Source organism: Tigriopus californicus, chromosome 6 (genome assembly GCF_007210705.1).
Source record: "Tigriopus californicus strain San Diego chromosome 6, Tcal_SD_v2.1, whole genome shotgun sequence".
NCBI lineage: Eukaryota > Metazoa > Arthropoda > Copepoda > Harpacticoida > Harpacticidae > Tigriopus > Tigriopus californicus.
Window position 1 is genome coordinate 717,591 of NC_081445.1, and position 20,582 is coordinate 738,172.

The 20,582-nt window shown below is 40.2% G+C and overlaps 2 protein-coding genes across 2 annotated transcripts; one reads left to right on the forward strand and one right to left on the reverse strand.

The window, feature by feature from the left end:
- Positions 1 to 2,327: 2,327 nt before the first annotated feature.
- Positions 2,328 to 10,326, reverse strand: LOC131882068 (transmembrane protease serine 9-like). The gene is made up of 7 exons (XM_059229100.1): positions 10,106 to 10,326; positions 3,804 to 4,487; positions 3,572 to 3,726; positions 3,365 to 3,502; positions 3,173 to 3,296; positions 3,004 to 3,084; positions 2,328 to 2,925 (listed from the first exon to the last, which is right to left on the reverse strand). The coding sequence occupies exons 2-7, from the start codon at positions 4,405 to 4,407 to the stop codon at positions 2,579 to 2,581; spliced, it is 1,449 nt and encodes a 482-aa protein (XP_059085083.1). The 5' UTR covers positions 4,408 to 4,487; positions 10,106 to 10,326; the 3' UTR covers positions 2,328 to 2,578.
- Positions 10,327 to 17,758: 7,432 nt separating this feature from the next.
- On the forward strand, positions 17,759 to 19,825 carry LOC131881736 (methenyltetrahydrofolate synthase domain-containing protein-like). Its single transcript, XM_059228683.1, has one exon. It carries the CDS (start codon positions 17,853 to 17,855, stop codon positions 19,233 to 19,235), a length of 1,383 nt encoding a protein of 460 aa, XP_059084666.1. The 5' UTR covers positions 17,759 to 17,852; the 3' UTR covers positions 19,236 to 19,825.
- The last annotated feature ends 757 nt before the right edge of the window (positions 19,826 to 20,582 follow it).

A 20,582-nucleotide genomic window follows, 5' to 3' on the forward strand; every position in this document is an offset into this window, starting at 1 on the left:
TTTTGGACACTTTTGGACACTTTTGGACAGGGGTGGACAAAAGTGTCCAAAAATGAAATGCCCACCCTGCCCTTTACACACTTAGGATGCACCATGGCGAGTGCTTGAGTTTCCTGTTCAATAAACAAAACAACACCAATGTCGGTGGTGCAAAATTGGCGTTTCGAACTGGCTTTAACGAAGCTGACCTATCCTCATTACTGATGTGATCAATCTGCCTGCGACACAAACTTTCAAACCAGTACTGCCAAGTGTCATCCAAGCTGGCTTTTTTGGTCAGAAAATATAATGCTTCCCTGACCTAAAAAATCCAGCTTGGATCAAACTTGGCAGTACTGGTTTGAAAGTTTGAGGCGCAGGCAGATTGATCACATCAGTAACCCTCATAAAGCAATGTGAATGAAGGGTCAGCGTCTGGAAAACGTGATTGAAGCCCCAAACTTGCATCACTGACACTGGTTCTAGCAAACAAACGAACCTGCCAGAGCTTACCTAAACGTTCCCATTGGTCAACCTAGATCACGGTTGCCATGTTTTACATCAAGTTCTACGAGAACAAGACTGAATGAAACTTAAGGCTAGCTAAGAAATGAATAGTGTTGACATGGAGAAAGTATGTTGTATAGTGCTGTGTATTCAGGAGAAGCACAGTATTACGTACAGAGAAGAGAATGGTGGCGCTTAGTACGCCCATCCCATGTCTGCCGCAACTTGCCGTGACTTACTGAGTACCTGTAGTAGCATCGTGCTTCTGGTTGGCCTTTTTATGACGATGCTTTTTAGTTCTTACACAAGTCAGCCCCTTCCAAAGAGAGGAAAAATTGGGGCGATTTGTCTTTATTTAATTCTGATGCGTTTTGGTTGTTTTGGCTATTTCTATCAAAGTCTTTGATTCTTTGATCTTTGATTAGGGGCACCTGTCCGGAAAAGAAATCGCTTTCATGGCATGTTACTAGTAGTTTATTTAGGCACCTACCGTGCCTCTTCCCGTTTTGCTTGCCCAGTCTGACGTTGCAAAAAGGGCCCCTATTCAGTTATCCCTAAGGATGTGCAAAAGGTGCATATTTATTTTGCATAATTAGCTATTTTTCAGTTTTTTGCATATTTGACGTGCTACATTTTATTTGCACTTGTATTTGCAGTATCACCAATTTTTGACACAAAATGAATTGAAATTGTCTCTATGACCTTTTTCAAGTTAAAAGTTGGTCTCAAAATCAAGTCAGGTGGCACACCACTCTCTGGCTATTTTCCAAAACAAAAACAAACCTCTGGCGGCTTAAAAATCCTCTTTTAGCCATCTTCTACACCAACTGAGCCCTACATTCAGACATCAACGTCCCAATTCTTTCACAAGATACCATAAGTCTCTTGGCCCACACAGCTCATCAAGGAGTTAAGTGAGCCTGGTGTGTGGTCTTATATCAAGCAAAATAAGATTCCATCCACATTGAGCTTTCAAACTTGCTCTTGTAATAGTTTCAAAGACGTTCATCTATGTACCACAAAACTTCATTTTAACATTTTTTTTTACATTTGAGCATCTATTGTAACAATGTCCAGGCAAAATTGACAAAACAAACCACCTCCTGCTCAAGCTACAGAACGTAAGATTCTGGCAAGGCAATTTGTGTCTTCAAGGTAAAAAAAAATCACAATAATCTAGCCATGAAGGTGCTTTTCTGATGGTGCTGTTGTTCCGTCATCTAAGAGTCAAGCTCTAAGTTACAGAAAGTCACTGGTTATATCTAAAGAGGCAAGAAAGGCAAGGCGTTCAAAGAGGGAAGAATCCAATAAAGGAAAGCAGGAAGTCTGATCTCCCTTTTTCTCAAGGCTAGGCCTCCTGAGGACCCTCATGTCTAGATCAGTACATAAATCCAAAAGAGAATGTGTTAAAAAGTCAATTGTACCAATGGCAAAGGTATAATGATTATTAAAGTGAAAGCAAACGTTTGCCTAACCATTCCTTGATCACACTGTGTGAAATCAAATGCCAAATTTGTTCAAAATGATGCAAAAGTTATAATTTTAAACTGGCCCTATGAACGGTAGATGGCAATACCTGCGGAAATTGATGACACCAACTTAAAATCTCGCATAATCCTCATACCCATCTTTCAAGAGTGATCTTGATATCAATGTGGGGAAATTTTCTCTAGTTCCAGCTAAAGAGTTTTCTTCTTTCTTATAATCATTTTTCCTTCAAACTGTGCTGATGAATTGGCCAATGTATGACTTCCCACAAAGTCGTCGGAAATGGCCTTGAAAAGGCTCTATGAGTCATAGATCAACATCTTACAAGGTAGTAAGCCAGAGTTTGATAAGTCAACTGCAAGCTTTGCTCCTTTGTTGGGCCTGTGTCCCCGCATTTAATCTTTTGCACCCCTTGTGATGTCAAAAAGCATTGGCATTTGGAACGGTTTTTTGGCATGTTTTTTTGCATTATAGACGATTTTCAATGCACTTTTATTTGCATAACTGGCTACATCTATATGCACTTTTTGCACGTCCGTAGTTGTCACCCAAAAGGTAAGTACGTTCAATTGTAAATCATATAAATAAAAGGGAAATCCTCTCGCTATCCATGTAGGCCATGGGAATTGGTGGGCACTGGGCTTGAGCGTAAAGGGGGCAGGATCCTACTCAGGTAAGATTGCCATGAGGCGTGTCCGTAAGGTATCTTGCTCCTGCCGTGCACCACAATAGCTTGAATGTCGCCGTTGCTGTAGTCGTCATAATCATCATTAAAAGGCGAGACCTCCTGTTCATCGTGGCATCCCGTGCTCCACTCCAGACTGTTGTCCGCCCGTGTAGAGACGCCTTCCAGACCCATCTTGTTCGCTATCCATTCCAAGTAGCAACTAGTTCGTGTGTAAGCTCCGGGGAATCCCCTTCGAGCACAACCCACGCCGAAACTTACAATCCCTATGGTTGAGAGTGAAAGCAATGACCGGAGCTAGCTAGCATGTCTACAAACTGCATCTTTGGACGTCGGAGCCTTACCAACCCATTGGTAGATGTTGCTCCCGGGTTGAGTCTCGGCCATGAGAGGACCCCCAGAGTCACCCTGACATGAATCCCTCCCTGAAATATGTTTTACTCACAAGGTGAAGAACATTTTGACGAATAATGAGATAATATGTTATACAACAATATAATCGTCCTTATATACCTGTCGCAGAGGCACATAGAAGACCCGGAGGGTAATTGAAATTGTCAACATCTGTGCATAATGTTTGCTCCACTTCGACAAAATTTGCCACGGGAGGGAGTCCTTTGACTGTTACCTTTGTTCCCTGATAAATGAAGAATATTAGATCATTTAAATATCGCCTACTCTACAAACGAAAACTGCCAAGTTTACCCGGATAATTTTCGTCTTAACCACGCCCCAGCCAGCTACCGCCATTCTCTCGTTTTTATAGGACCGGCTCAATTGAGGTAGACAGGCGGGCCAAATTGTTCTTTCGTTCAACTTATTGATCAGAGGGGCATCGTTGACCTAAAAAACAAACAGAGATACCACCTTTGGGCAAGGACATGAGTAATCGGAAATTTCAGCTTATCTGACCCTAAAGATGGCAATGTCATAACCAGAGAGTGCGGCGTTAGTGTACTCCTCGTGAGGGATCAATTCGACAACCTCAAGTACAACTTCACCCTCTTCTTGGTCAATGTTAATGTTATGCTCTCCACATACAATCCTGTATGAGCTGGGAAGGTCACCTAAAACGGAAGGTAAGCCAACAAAAGAGCTCGCCATTTTCAAAAAATTTCAGCATTGAATTGATACTCTTCAGTACCTTTTGGAAAGCAATGAGCTGCTCCAACGAGAATGGTCTTGTCCGGAGGCCCCGAGATCAAAGTGACCCCGCAAATGTGCTGAAAGCGATTGGTGGCAGGGAATTTATACTTCAAGGAGCATAGCCATGGAAATTGATGTCTCTCAATTGGCGAGCCCCCAATGATTCTGACCCCACCTTGCCTCACTCCACATCGCAACCGGTTTTGAAGAATGGTAGACGGTTCAGTTTGGATCGCCGGAATAGGAATGGGTGGCTCGGTGGTCACTGACCCTTCAGTTGGATTGATTGTTACTCCGCCGGGAGTAACAACAGAGACGCCACCCTGAGTGGAGGCAGTTGCGGTAGTAGGTGTTGTTATCACCGCTGTGGTAGTTGTAGCAGTGGTCGTTGTTCTTCTTGTCGTTGTCGTCGACGTTGTTGTTGTTGTTGTTGTCCTGTTGGCTCCTTGGAATCCAAACAAACCCGGAAATAAGGCTGCAGTGACAGCTCCCAGTCCAATTCCCACGGGAAAAGCCAATGCCTCCAGATTCAGTTGGCGGGTCTCAGCGGAGAGGCTTTCCAGATCGGTTCCCACCACTGCTTGTCGAGATTGAGCATCCATGTTGGGAATGAAGTCCTCAACAAGCTCGGCACTTTTTGGAACAGCATGGTAGAAGTAATAAGGCTGCCACCAGGATTGGACTGCGAATTGAACGATGATTAAAAAATGGGTTCTGATCATTGCAATCAAAGATGAAATCCATTTTTTGATCTGACATATTGAATTAATATCTAATTTAAAAAATTGCCAAATATTTAAGGCTCGTTTTTTAACGAGTTGACTAAAAGCGGTCAAATAATGCACTTTGTTAAATGTTTTCGAATAATGTTTTAAATAATACGCAAAGAAAATAAAGCCTCAGTCCCCCAGTCAGTGCTTTTAAGATCAGCTATTTGGTTGAGCCAAAACGGTGTGGCAATTTAAACTGATTTGTGATATCTAAACCAATATGTAAAACTATTTTGTCTCCTCGGAAATAAATAACGTCATAGCTTGCCACCGAAGTTAAAGCGAAAGTTACCTTGTAAGGTCAAAATTTCAAAAACTATTCACTATTTAGACCCTTTCATCACACAGCTAATGAGAATCTTACACTCACCATTTAATCACTTGGCCATTTTCTTTGTTTCATATCATGATTGATGCCAATATGCATAATTCAAAGGCTAATTATCTCAAGGTTGTGCAGGAAGCTAAGGTCAAGATACAAAAAAACTGCAACATCATAGGCAGAGCTGAGTTTCCCAAGCCCAAAGGCTCAACAATACTGATGCCTTCAAGCATGAAAATGTAACAAATTTACAATAAATACGCCAAGCTTCTACGAGTACATTGAAGCTCATCAATGAAACGTGTCGACCCGAAAAAGCTAAATTTAAGGATTTTTTGAAACAATTTGGCAACTTTGGAATTGTGGACAAATCAGCTGAACATTGAAAAATGTACCAAATATACCAAATGCTTCGTTGCTGGTTGATTTTTTTCTAATTATTTCATTAGACTTAATATAAAAAAAAATTAAACAATATATCACTCAAAAAGGATGCAATTCTTAAAATTTTTCTTTGATTTCCAAGGTTCCTGAGCTGTCTACAACGGCATCTTTGGGAGATCATTTTAGGTTTTAAAAATTGCTTCCTTGCTTTGACTGAAAGATTGTTTCGTTACGGAGGCACACTGAAACTCCAAACCGAGTTGAATTCGGCTTGGTTGGCAACCAAATGGGCAGGCTGTGTTCTATTTTTGTTTTCAAGGTAGAATTAACACGACCAGATAGCCTTTTTTAATAGTTCAAGTAACAAGCTTATTAAGTTTTGTTGTGTAATCAGAAATGAAAGCTTTTTGTAACAAAAATAGTGCATAAAGTTTGCCTTGAAATGGCGATATATACTTTTTTTTGGTTGGGTTTTTCAATTTTCTAACCGCTACAGTGAATGTAATACTTAATGTATGTATAAAATATGATAATGCATGAAATATGAAATATGTAATGTAAAAAATATGAAAGGTTGTAATTCGTCTATTTATTACCTTTCAATCTTTATATGATAATTGGTCAACTAACGAATTTGAGTTGGCAGATCGATCTAATCCTTGATTGTAGGGTTCATCTGGAATGCAACCTAAAAATTTGTCCAAGTCTAACTTGAAAGGTGCAACCGGATCAACAAGGTACTCCCTACGAATATTAGACAGAAGCAAATGAAACAATGAAAGAGCCCGATGAAAAAAGAGAACTTCATGGTTCGAAACTAGAGCTTTGCATCGGATCTTCAGGGCTTCATGGACTTCACGAACTTCAACAAGTTTGGGCTTCATGATATTCTCAAACACCTTCGCAATATTCGAACTGAGAGAAATCGCCCTACAATTAGTGGGGACAGACTTATCTCCCCCTTTAAAAATTGGAACGACATGAGCTACCTGCAGAGAATAGGGAAACTTGCCCTGGTCCAAGATGCAAAGCATCAGGTACGAGAAAATAGGAGTAAGAAACAGTGAGCATCTCATCAGAAACTGAGATGTCACACCATCAGGGCTAGGGGAGCTCGAGAGTCTCAAGTCTCTGATGGCCTCTAAAGCATCTTGATCTGTGACTACGAGATCATCGAAATGCTCAACTTGACAAGCCTTGCCAGTCCCAACAAACTCATCAATAGGGCAATGGACTGTTGCTCCTAAACTCTTTGGAGTTGAAAACACACCAGAGAACTGACCTCCTGAACTACCTCACTCTCAGTTTGTAACTGGCCGTGTTCGATGTAGGCCTTAATCTTACCTTGAATCACGCCCAACCGTTTTTTGAGACTAGCCGCAGTTAGTGGATTCAAGGTGCTCTTAAGCCTTTTTGCTATTTTACAACTCTTTTTGAACAAAGCCTTCCTATGTTTTGGGATTTTTGTCCGTGTCGCACCCTGTGGAACACATTCAGAGATTGCGAGAGTGGAACAAACGTCCTCAAAAACTAGAATCATTTTGTCTAAGGCTATAACAATAGATGATTCCTTTTTCAGCATTGAAATGAGGTCAAGCTCTCCTAACCTTTCTGTAATCAACGGCCAATGCTCATCTTAGAACTTGAACTTAGCCAGACCGACCTTTTTGGCCGGTTTTACTCTACAGCACGCCGGGTTTTCTTTACGATAACATTGTTGATCCCAACCACACAGACTATTCATATTCATGAAGATTGAATGCCTGCTCTATTAATGTAAGCCATTTGATCGACCCGTGCAAAAATGAACTAGAGATAGACGTTTTGGATGACAAAAATCAATCAATACTCCTTGGCTTGAAATGTTGATTCGAATTCCTTTCACATTTGCCTAACAAAAAGCCGACACCCATATCAATCTATGTCAATCTAAAGGTCAATCTCACTTGTTATTATGAATATGTTGGTTTGGTATTTCAAGATTTTTTGATTAACACACACGCCCTGATAGTTTTTTTGGAATGCCGTTTATTTCAGGTACTAAAGGGGGAAATCAAACTAGTATGGAAAAGAGAAAAGGCCCGATGTGATGGTTTCACCAGAGATCTATAGATCCGGCATCCAGGGATCAGCAAGACACCGAGGTGTATGTCAATATTGTCCCCTTTGGGATTGAAAATGATCTAACTCATGAGATAAGATACTGGGAAAAGAGCAGAGACCAGGAAGAAGATATCTCCATTTGGTTTTGAAAATAAGAAAAAAATGACAGTACGCAATGACAAGCAGTACTCACAAGAGAGCGTGAGGAAACAAAAATTGGCTCAGGGAGTATTCATAGAGGGGGAGAAAAAATTGAAAACCACATTCCGTCTTCAGGACCCATCGTATTGGACATTTGCCTTTCAAACCAAGTGTGGAACGGACAAGCTAAACAAGTCTAAACTGCATTCGAACCACTATTTTTGTGTCAGTGGGGCAATCTATGTTAAAATGAATATGTTCTGTTATGGGCGGTGATCCTTCGAAGCTTATACTTGGTAATGGTTGATGTCCCGCACATCAGTTTTAGATCATGTGGTCTTACCTGTGGGTAACTGTGGTTGATGTGCAAAATAATAAGGCTGATAGTGCTGTTGAGCATGAGGACGTTGGTGGATTTGGTGAGGATTCAATAAATGTCCTGGGACAATGCCATGTGTTAACAATAGGACTAAAATGAGTTGGGTCGAGCACATGATTCAAGTTTCGAACTATCAACCACTAAGTCCACATCTCCGCCTAATTGGGTTCATCTTCTGTCTCGAAATTTGGGATGTCTAGAATGGTCAATAAAATCATTCTCCGGCGTTGAATGAAATTGATTATCCTTTTCACCTTTTTGGAGGAGTTTGGATGGATTTCGGATGATTTATGTTTAAAAACAGTTGCGATAAAACTACAAATGGTCATCTCCGTGGTAGACATCGAGACATACACAATGGCGAATGACAATGGTGAGGCATTCCGAGGCCTGAATTCAATTCCCCTCCAAAAGGCAAGCACTTAAAACTCGTTTGAAGAGAAACGAAACTTTCTTCCCACCCAACGAACCTGACGGTTTAGGTAAGATTTGTTTTTTGGATGGGTTCACGAAGGTCAGGCCGGCACTCAGTCTCTTGGTCAAGCTCATGATTGAATGATTTATTGGCTTGGTCAAATGATCTATCTTGATATGACATGGTTGGGGCCCCGGTCAAAACATGCAGATAAATATGATCTTTATTGCCTTCAAATTTGCACTAAATTTTGCAAATAAATTTGCCAAGATTTCACCATCAACTCGTTCAAGGGGACTGCATGAGCTGATTTTGCTTTACATAACAATGCAGAGGATAGCAATGTTCTGATATATTTTTGCCCCTGATTTTCAAGAAGAGACACGGTTGGGAAACCTATGTTTATTGATAAAAGAGGGGAATCAGCCTGAAAATTAGTTCACAGATAGACGACACCATTCTTTGCCCAAGTTGGCACATCCCTGATACACAGATCAACAAGAGTTTTTTAGTTGTGATAGTCTCAGAAAAGTCAAAATAGTGTCAATTGAATTTCAAACCAGACTTGGACAAGTTTTTGGCTAAAATTCCTGATCAACCTTATATTTAAGAATTAGCCAGACCTGCCAAATCTAATTGGTTGGTCGATCAAATAATAATATATATGTTTGGCGAGCTTACGCTCGCTCGTAATATGTAAATCTGTGATATGCATAAATAGCTAGGAATTCTTGGTAATAAACAAGTCAACTACCATCTCTCGACTCATTCACTTGGAGGACCTTGCGTCCGCCATATTGGTGACCCCGGCGGGATATGAACACGCAACCTTCTCATTTAAAAAAAAAGTTATGCAAAATGGCTTAATTCTTTAACTTGAACTGCTGGGAATGCCATTCCCAGTAACGGTAAAGAAGTCCTCACAAAATGAGTTGAATGTTGTTAAAGCATAGAACAGAAAAGAAAAAGAAAGTGGACAGATCACACACTCCCTTGGAACTTCGACTAACGCTTAGAATTTTTCAGTTTTGGCACTTACTTCTAGAAAGATGAACTGTGAATGAGCTTCCCGCCAAATCGGCCGGCTCTCGGTCATAGCAACTCTAGGCCATTTTTTGAATTATTTATAGTAATAAAATGAGAAACGTCGATTTCTCCCATTAAGAACAGGCATTTTTTAAGATTATTCATTTGTAAAGTGGATCGTTTCAAAGTCATGTTGTCAATAGCTTAGGTAGCTGACCAAAAGCAGGCCAAAAAATTCGAATTTTGTGTCGTGTTTCTTACTTAACTTTGGACATATCCCCCGAGTTCTCTCAGCATAGTTTTGTGCTTAAACTTGGCCAATTTCATCTATTTAACCAGATCTTGTGGTCTCGTATGAAGCGCTTATTTAGAAAAAAAGTGAGATAATTTATTAGCTTCCATTCGCAGTTCACATCTCTAGGAGTCCGTGGTTTGGGTTAAGACTACAAACACCATTTTTTCCTCCCCAAATATGATCTTTTTTACATATTTGAACAATGCATCACGTGTGGGGTCGTCAATTTATTTATGTTGAAATAACATAGATGTGTTTAGTGTATATAGAATAGATTATTGCTTCAATAGAGGTTTTTCAAGTAGGTGTTATCTGTTTCAGAGGCTATCATTATTTATTGTTTTCACGGCTGCTTTCCCGATCAATGCATTACCGTAGATTGCCAAGCTTAAACACTTTCCACTTGTTTTGGTATTAGAAAAGACTTATGTTTTTGATGAGAGGTGGAATTTAACTTAAACCTACCTTAACCTTACTTAAGGTCTTACACTTTCTGTAACACGGGTCCATATCCTGGGGGACTTGGATATAGGGGCGCCTAACACTGCAGGGCTTGGCCACACGAATCCCTTACCATACAGGGCTTGGTTGCAAGGATCTTCCGAATATCCATTTTGATTCAAGATCTGAAAAAAAGTCCCCCGCGTCATTCCCCCTCTTTCAAAAAACCAACCCATCAACTAACATGTAAGGCAACTATGACAGCTTTCAAGGGTTGAGAATTGTCCTGTACCCATCGTGACTCCGTGACTGCTTTTATTTCTGACTAGTGCGTGACTAGAATAACTTGGATGAGCACGAGTGCTCAAACCAGATCACAACATCTCCCTCATACACTGGGGTGGGTGGATCGGGAGTTCATCCGGGTCACGGGCCATCCGGGGTTCAACAGGCTTACCATTAGGGAGGATCACAGTGCCATCCGGGTCACGGGCCATCCCAAGCTCTTGCCACCTTGGTCCCTCCCCATGGTCGATACCATAGGGAGAGCCTCACATGCTCCATCCCTCGACAAGAGAAGAGCGGAATAACAGAGGGCCACGGGCGAACTGCCGACTGCGCCATGTCCTGAACTTATCGTATCATTCCAGATCAACCCTGCATTCAAGGTCTTGCTTGGTCTGCCAACTCAAGTTCATTGGTAGACCAAATATCTTATAAGGGTTAAAAGGTAATAAGTAAACGAATTATAAGCTTCCATCTTAACAGTGTTGCGGATAATATTCTCTGTAGCGGTTAGACAGGCCCATTAAAAAAAACTAAACCATCCATGACATTGACCAGCATTTTGACTGGTCCAGTTGTTGATTCTTATCCCTCCTTCATGGTCATATTATCGACGTGGGTGTTGAACTTCGATACGCGGGTCCAAGATTACTCCAATTGGTGGTGTTGAACTTCACTTGAATTTTCCAGAAAACATGGGCATTCTTATTCAATGCGGATACCCTTCAAAAGAAGTGAGAAATCAAACGCCTTTTAATTGGTCCATGATCTCCACATCAGCTGGATCAAGCCGACATTTGAAATGCACTAGAAGAGCCAAGAACTAAGAGACGCTATCAAACATTATACTTTGATGATGCTTTTGTAAAAATAAAACCTCAACGTGGATTGCTGGGCTCAACTGATGATAAAGCAAAGTGCTCATTGTCCATATAAGGCCATTACTAATGACGGGCGAAATATGCATAAAAGAATTCCATTTTATGCCATGTAATATGCCGAAAACTGGTCAAACTACGCACTTGCTAATTCATTGGGTTTGGCATTCAAACCCAAATTATGCACTTCAATATGCATTTAAACCCAAAATGTGGACTTGAAAAGTGAAAACAAGGTTAGAATTTGGCCAATCAACAAGAGAACAAAACCACAAAATTGATAACAGTTAGAAATACCAATTTGAAACCAACAAGATTGGCAAATAAGAGGAATTTGGAACAGCAACGTTTCTATTCATTAAGTATTTTTCACCAAACCAAAATTCCATTGAATAATTCATAGACCACTAGAATCTGGACTGCAATGATGCTGCCGACAAATATGTGGGATTGGAAGGATTTGAATTGAAAGCTTTACTCAAATGCAATGTTTACTTAATTTAGACAACTCCTAAACGCTCCATCCACATTTACATGATATTTTCCTTGCTTTTATCCTGTTTTGCCCAACTCAAAAGTATTGAAGCACTTGACATCATTTCCATCAAATGCATTTGCAAAGTAGGTTTCTCTCTCTAAGGGCCGGCCCCCAGGGGCTTACTCAAGGTTTAATCACTAAAAAAACAATCATTGCTTGAATGGCTGTCAAAGCCATTGCCACCAAAATGACTTTTATTTTTTTGGTTTGGTTTGGTTTTAGAGCGGCTTTTCTAACCGCTACAGGGAATGAAATCCCCAGTACTATTAAAATGAAGGGTTATAATTCGTCCATTTATTACCTTTCAATCTTTATATGATATTTGGTCTACCAACGAATTTGATTTGGCAGTTGATTGATGTTCTCCATCTAATGTAACTTCATTTGCTTCTTTTGTCATAATTTCGCTCATTTTGGGAAATGACATACTTGTTAGTAGTTGGCTGTGAGATCAGGCTGGCCCTGAAGTTGGACAGGGGCGGGTCTGGCTGGCAGCGTGTTGACATATAAGCGTATTGTATAAAATGTAATAATATATAAGCATGGGGGAACAGGGGTGCGGCTGTATAGAGGCGTGTTGGGATAGGCTTGTGTCCGGATGAGGCGGGACTGGGGCGTATCTTGAACGGCGTTTGTTACAGAACATTGGTGGTAAAAGCAAATTTGATTAAGCAAAAAAACCCCAAAAAATGCATAGAAATATACATGAAAGCACGAAATATGCAATATATGCGGATAAACCTGTTTTATAACATAAAATGGATAATGCATATTTGGCCATCTCTAGTCATTGCAAATCACTTCTGGAACTAATTATGGCTTTGTCTTCTATGTATTAACCAATACCGAGCTTCAAAAACTTACAATGAAGCTTTAGGCAGTGGCACAAACCAGGATTTAGCTTTGAAATTGATGCTGGACTCCAGATTCAAAAGCCATTGATTATAGAGCACAATCAGGAGGTTGGCGAGGGAGTATGTGGCTATGATTGACCAACACCTGATGTGAGAATAGCATTCCTTTCAGTTGTGTTACTAGTGAAAAACCATTAAAGCCTCAAATTCAGCAGAAATTGACCGATAGTACATGAGATGGAAGTGATGAGAAGCCGTAGGATTTATCAGCTGTGTTGCCATTTTTGTGTTTTAATAACTCACAATTCCTCTGTAATCTTCTTTCCTTTGTTTTCATTTATTGCGACATGTCATGACTTATGACTAGAGCGGGTAAAACATTTAACTAAAAAAAATATGTTTTTAAATATGTTGGCTATTTTCCCAAAAAGTAAATATTTAGACGTTTTCAACCCCTATATTTTGGCAATTCAAGGATCCAAACACGTAGATTAGTAGATTTTTGGTCGAACTCTAAAGTGTTATGGTATCTAATTCAAAACATTATTGTCACTTGCAGAAAAATGGCGGGTTTATTGAGAGGGATTACGATTGAACAGATGAGGAGGAAAGGTAAAAATGAGTTTTTTGTGCTTTTTTACTGCAGCTGGGCCATCCATGAACATTACTAACTAGGGTAACTATGACACTGGAGAATTTTCTACTATGGCAGGTTGATGGCTGCACTATCAACCGGGTGCTTTATAATGATCGGGCTGGTCTCACAAGGTAACCCGCTGCAGGTTAGGCAACGATATATAGAATTTAGCCTTTACAGTTTCACAGATTTTTGCAGAAATTTCAGATTGTACATGACGAGTAAGGACCATTATTGAACAAAGAGAAATATATATTTGTTTATTAGGAACGTAGGAGAATTCCTGAAAACCACTCGAGGTGACCCTTAAACTGGAAGAAAAGTTGAACATTGATGGATTGGTGGGAAATCTATAGGGCTTGTCAAATGAACGCGTTCTGAACAACTGACGTTATTCCATGTAGCAAAATCAAAGACAACATGCCCACTCAAATTGCATCGTGCATGCATTGAATTTTGACATCTATTCCATTTTACATGCTTGTCTAAGCAAATAGCATTGTAGTATTGATCCAATTTGATAGTGTGTTCACCACATTACAACAAACATGGTCATTTGTTTGGTTGTGTAACACGTCTCACTCAAAATCACTGATTACTGAAAATTCAACGGTCGGATGGTGCGAGTTGATTGTGAGGTTTGTCTTAGTTCTCCCTCCCCAAAATGCACAAAATCAGGGTGCCGGACCACATTTTCCCTTGAATTTCCTTCCCTTGACATGCCCTATTTAGCAAGCTAGGCGTTGAGTCACTAGCTTCTTCTTAGGTCAAATCAATTCCATCCTGAGGAAGTTAACAATCTAGTCACACTCGGGTGATATTTTGTTCGCCCTCTCGAGAACTTAAGTATGCAAATGAAGCAAAAAATGCTATGGCCCTACTCATGACGTAAGAATATTTATAACGTTGTTATTAAACGATATCCTCTCCATGGATGTAAGTGCACCATTCAGCACTCTCCTTTTGAAGCCTCCCTCAGCGCAGTTAACGTAAGAGGTTACGGAAAGTCAGCTGATACGTAACAACCCCTCTAGTCAGGGTATGGCATTTGCTGGAGTACCTCTCTTCACACACTTCTAAAAAACAGAGTATGTCCAGAAGTTGCCGATTTGGTATAAAACACCAATACTCGTTTTTATCCTTCTTTGTTTTCTTTTCAATGCCCTAATCGAGTTGCAGTGCTGCCATAAAGTGCTCGTACTGGCCATTTTTGTAGGCTAATTAGACAATTCTTAGTATGCCAACAAGAATCTCATGAAAACAATTAGAGACCAATAGAACAATTGTAGGCAAATTAGATACACAATGACAGTTAAATCCCGGAGAGCCGTGTGGGGCGAGATTTGCAGACAAATTTACGACCTAACGAAATCTCGAAATGGTTGCATCTGCAATTTGCTCTTCAGCACTAGCTAAAGAATCTTCATGAACACTAGTCTCCCGCAAGTATAGGGACTGCTTGTTTCATAATGAGACATCTCGCGGCGAAAAAAGGAAAGACAGCGTTAGTAAACCCTCTGCAAACGTTTGTTCTTGCGTCGTTGCAAGGAAAGAAAATTAACAACCCTAGACAACAATTGATGTTAATGCGTTAACAGCGCTGTTTTCCAACTCTCCAAGCTCTATCTTGAACAAGTTATTAATCAAGAAATCGCGGTAAATTTGAATTTACACATTTACACATTCAACAACGTCAAAAATCCAAAAAGAACTGGATCATTGATACCATCAAATAAATAATCAAAGAAGGATGCTACTAGAGTTGTTTTACTTCAAATTATATCACATTAGTAATGGCATGTTGGGAAACTATTAGCTAGCCTCAAAGCATCACCATGATTATTCTCACATCAAACTAAGGCAATCTTTGTGATTGATAATAACTTATTACTTGGATATTAACTATTGCCCCTACTTTCCAAGGTTTTTGGTACCCTTCATTTAATTTTCATAATCATTTGATCCCATTACTCCTATTGATGGTTCTATCGGGTGATAAGCTGCAATAACAATTCAAGAAATGTTGTTCATTGTATTGTTGTTTGAACAACTCATACATCAAGTTTGATTAAAAAGAGTATGGGTTAAGAACTTGGACTGGATTCCTTGCAAGAAAAAGAAATCAATTCATTTAGGATTCAGAAGAGACTAAAAAAGTTGGGACTGTACAATGTTCAGAGAAGGTACGAGAGGTATCTGATACTGAATGTTTTCAAAAGCATTCATGAGCTTTGTCCCAATCCAGGATTTAGCGACATTTATAGTGACCATAGAGGCTTACTGTGCATTTTGAGAGCACCTTCAAGCCCTCGAGAATCCAGGCTAGTCCGAACAATGAAGTCCATCTCTCTTCTTTCTCGGGCTCCTTCATTGTTTAATTTGCTCCCCTCTAATATTCGTAGGGAGTACGTAGGCCTTGTTGATCCGGTTGCATCTCTCAAGTCAGACTTTTTTATTTAGCATTCTAGATCAACCCTTCATTCAAGGACTAGCTTGGTCTGCCAACTCAAATTCATGGGTAGACCAAATATCATATCAAGATTGAAAGGTACTAAATAGACAAATTATAACCTTTAAATAAAAAAGTACTTGGGAATACATTCCCTGTAGCGGTAAGAAAAGCCCGTGAAAAAACAAACAAAAAAAAAAGAATATTTGTCTGGCGGCATTACTATTAACTGCTAGATCAGAACTCTCATCACTAGACACACTGAAAATATTCAACTGCTTCTGGTGAAATATAGAAATAATCTTTTCTTAAAAATCGGCAAGATAATAAAAAACAGGCCCAGTGATAAAGAAAATGAAAATGTTTGATTCACAGATATCTAAAATTGCTATTGTTTGTTATCAATACCAAATGTGAAATTTAAGATTCCGTACACCACTGAGTTTTTATGATTGATTTTCAATTGGGCCCAAACACTGTTACTAAATGATCAAGTTTACAATAATGAATTTGTCAACTATCAATAACTTACAGAAGTCAAATGGCCAGATGTGTTGAAGAGGGGATATACTAGATGCATTGTTTTCTTTGGGCTTTTATTTTGGTGTACATGTGTCACAAAATCCCAAATTCAATGTTGCAAATTTTACTAAAGCCAATATTGCAACTTTTTGAAGTGCATCCTCCTCCCAAAGGTCTAAATTTCAAATGCCACAAACTATTAACACTGTTTAAAAAAGAAATTGAAGGCTAGTTAGGGCTGAATTTCCAAAGGATTTCCTGTAACAAATGATTCATTGAAGTATTAAAGTGCGAAATAATTGACAAGATGCATTATAAATGTTCTGTGGTACAAAAACTTGACAGAAAAATGTCCAATGTTAGAATTGTTAAACACCGAAATTGTTATTTTTTCGGAAATTTGGTCAAAACCTCCTGAATGTTTGAAAATGCCCCAAAATGACAAGATATTAAAACTACATGCTATAAAAGTCTCTGCTCATCAGTATTATTTTACAATCTTGCATAAACTCAAATAATTCTTAAGAAGTGTTATCACTTTTGTTTGTATCTGTCTGCACATGATTTCAAAAGTCTTGAATAAAGCAAAAAAAAGTCATGGTTCTTCCCAACTAACCCTCTTTTTCCTTTTTTGGCCGCTAGAGTTTGTTTAACTCCTACCTCGCACCTCGCAGTCCCTATTGAAAAGGTGTCTGGAATGCAAGTTTACCCAGGTCCAATCACGACGGCAATCCTGCAAGTCCAGGAGAAGAATTTTCCGGTGTTCAGTGTTGCCAATTTGGATTATTAAATGATAGCTCAAAATGATCTGACACAGTCTTGTCAAACCATGCGTGGAGAAACTCTGTTTGTGACATTTGGAGTTTCTCATCAATGTTTGGCAACACGGATCAGAAACAAACATTCTTCAAAATTACGTGACTTACATATTGCACAAAGGTCTCAAAAAATGTATTGTCAAATAATCAGAATTTGTGCAATGGAGTACGAAAGACCAACTTTGGCTCTAAAACTAATCTCCAAAAAAGAGGCACAACTTGAGATGCAGTTGATTTAGATCTGAGGTTATTGTCAACATGTTGTTGTGGGATGGCATTGTAGGTTGAAACACAATCACTTGGGGCGCTGAACTTATTGTTGCACTCTTGTGATGCAGGAGACTGGCAAATGTCATGAAATCAACCTGTTGCTTTTGTGCATCTTGGCATTTCCAGATGACTTTGAGCTTTCATGAGCAACAATTAATGTGCAACTTTAAACTGTTTTCTTTCCTTTCAGTAATCTACCGCTACAAAAAATAGTAATTAATAAGATGAAGCCTAAAGAGCACACCAAAGTGGACAACCCAGCCCTTGGGTTCATGCCCACCTATGCTTCTGGGGTTGAAGACATTATTCTCTACCACCTGGTTGGTGATAATAGTAATTTTGAACAAAAGTTTGGCATAATTACGTTCACTTTTTGACCCAAGACAACGCAAGAATCTAGGGGCAATCCTGTGCATGTGTGTACAATATCGTTAGAATCTGACAGATCCTCTTATCTTGACCACCATCAGAGAGGCCCCCCCCCCTCCAACTGCATGTGATACGAACATGAACCCCTAGAATGGAGAGCACGACGTCCAATCCTCCTCCCCCTCATCGTACCCAAGAAGGTCACTTATGGGGCAAATTGAAGCAGCCCTCAAGCCTTGACGTCCCTAGTCCCAACTGTTCCAAAAACGACATCCGGAGATTGGTCTGGGATTTCATGGAGAAGCATGATATTGCCAACTTTCCCCGACCTATCATTCACCGCATTCCAAATTTCAAGGGGGCCACGCTCGCCGGATACGCCGCGGCCCAATTGCCAGAGTTCATCGAGGCCAAAACCCTTAAGGTGGGCCCGGACAAACCTCTAGAAGAAGTCAGGTTCCAAGTCCTCTCCCATCCTCAAAAGGAGCTTTTGGTGCCGACGCCTAAATTGAGGCGAGGATTGTTCAACCGATTGGTGGCGCCACTGGATTGCTCGCAGCAGGAACTCAGAGCACTGGCTTCCCGAAGAGGCATAGATCATGACTCCAAACCAGTTCCCATTGCCTCTAGGTGCAAAATTGACGTGGTGGTGGTAGGATCAGTGGCCGTTGATAGGTTTGGCCGGAGATTAGGAAAAGGCGAGGGGTTTGCCGACTTGGAATACGCTCTAGCAGCCACTAATCATGGGTCGGCCGTAGGGCAGGACACGGTGGTGATCACCTGTGTCCATGATTGTCAGGTCTTTGATTGTCTCCCTCCGGACTTGTTTGCCGAGCACGATTTACCAGTGGACATTATTGTCACGCCCACCAAAGTGGTACGTGCCTCAATTTTCCTGCCCAAACCAAAACGAATCATTTGGAGTCTCCTGACCAAAGAAAAGCTAGATCAAATTGAGATCTTGAGAGAGATTCAGTTCAAGGAGAAGAGGATCGGACATGACGTGTCCTTGATGGATGACGTGCCGGTAGAGAACCCCAATGCGGCTAATACTACCAATCGCAAGAAGGTCAAGAAGACAAAGAGGCAATTGCCCGAAGCCCAGAAGTCCAAGGCTCAAAGCACGACGGACATGGAAGGTTGGTTTACCGTGTTTTTAGGTCGCATCCCAAGAAACTATCCTCCCAAGGACCTTCAAGAGGTCTTGGCTGCCCGGGGATTTGAACATAACAGTCCTGGCATCAATCTTGTGATCAAGCCAGTCAAGGGCGTGGCCTTTTTGAATATGGACCCCAGCGTCCACCAACACGACGATGTGATCAAGCAATTAGATGGAGTTTGTCTCGGTAGCACCGAGCTCAATGTCCAAGGTGATAGTAAGTACACTGGAGTGAAGGCTCCTGTAAAGAAGTACCGATTGAAGAAAATTCGTCGGAATCGCAACCCACGCTCTGTTACCCCCGAGGATGAACTTCCAACTATTCCAAATGAAAAAAGGGCGAACGAGATCACAGAGAGGGATGTTGAACCTTGACAGGCTAGTCAGTCATAGCACTCGGTGAATTTAAATGATGTCATAAAAAGTATTCTGAACAAGTTTATTTGAAGTAGCATGTAAGTACAGGCTAATACACGTTTCATTCTACAACTAAACTGAAACTAAAAAATGTAATCGTATTTTCTTTGAAGTGTAAAAGAGATAGAATCTTTATAAGTGAACTTGTGGTATGTTTGTCCACGAGCTTCTAGAACTATGAAGTGCGAACGATCTTCCCGCCAAATCAGCCTCCTCTTGGTCATAGCAACTCTGAACCACTTTTCGAATAAAAGTAATGAAATAAGAAACGTAGATCTCGTCAATTAAAGGTAGGTCAATATAGATTGTTTACCTGTAAAGTGGTTCGTGTCAAAGTTAAGTTATCAAAAGCTTATGTAGGTGACCAAGAGGAGGCCGAAAATTCCAATTTTAAATAGTGCTTACGTTATATCTTTGGCCATATCTTCGGAGTTCCCTAACCATAGTTTTGGCCAGATTCATCTATTCAACTACATCTTATAGTCGTATTAAGTGCTTATTTGGAATAAGATGAACAGTTTCAGAGATAATAAAGTTTTGCTTCCGCTCGCATTCCACATTTCTAGAAGTCCGTGGATTGTCTCAATAGACAAAAATGGATAACAGAGATAGAATCAAGAGAAATTTCTGTTTCGTCTATGCTCGCTTAACTGCGAAATGAAAATGACGATTTGAAGGCCTCTGTAAAACGGTTGGCCTCTCATTTCAATGGACCATTTCTAATTAATGTAACACGACTTTTCTTTCAACATTTATTGCAACACTGCGTGGCCCTTCACGGGCCACACGGTACAAAAAAAAGGTTGTCATTCTGCCTGACAAAATGCACTTTCTTCTTAATTCTTGTCAGCCAACCTCTTGCAAAAGAAGGACTGGTTTTAGTTGTGAACCTCGTTGAGTTTGATGGCATTTTGGGTTTTCTCAGCTAGATGTATCAAAATGTACGTGTGATTACAGTTTATGAACCTTTTCCAATCAGTATTTAAAAAGTGTTGTTCACTGTTATCAGGTGATAGGCAACGTTTTTGATGATATCATAGAATTGAACATGAAAAAGCTGATCATGAGTTCTCCGAACGAATCATTGAATTTGTAATAGAAATTAGGCCGATATGTAAGATTTCTAGTTTTATGACCATGTTTGGTTTTAAGGCAAATTTTCAATCAATTGTGGTCCAACTAGAGCTGTGCTTCGGATCCGGTTGGATTCGGATAGGCCAACAAGATTCGGATTTGGCGAAAATGTTCAGATTCGAGTTCAGTCGAATTGAGCATATTGTAAGGTATTTTTTTTTTGTTGCGGAC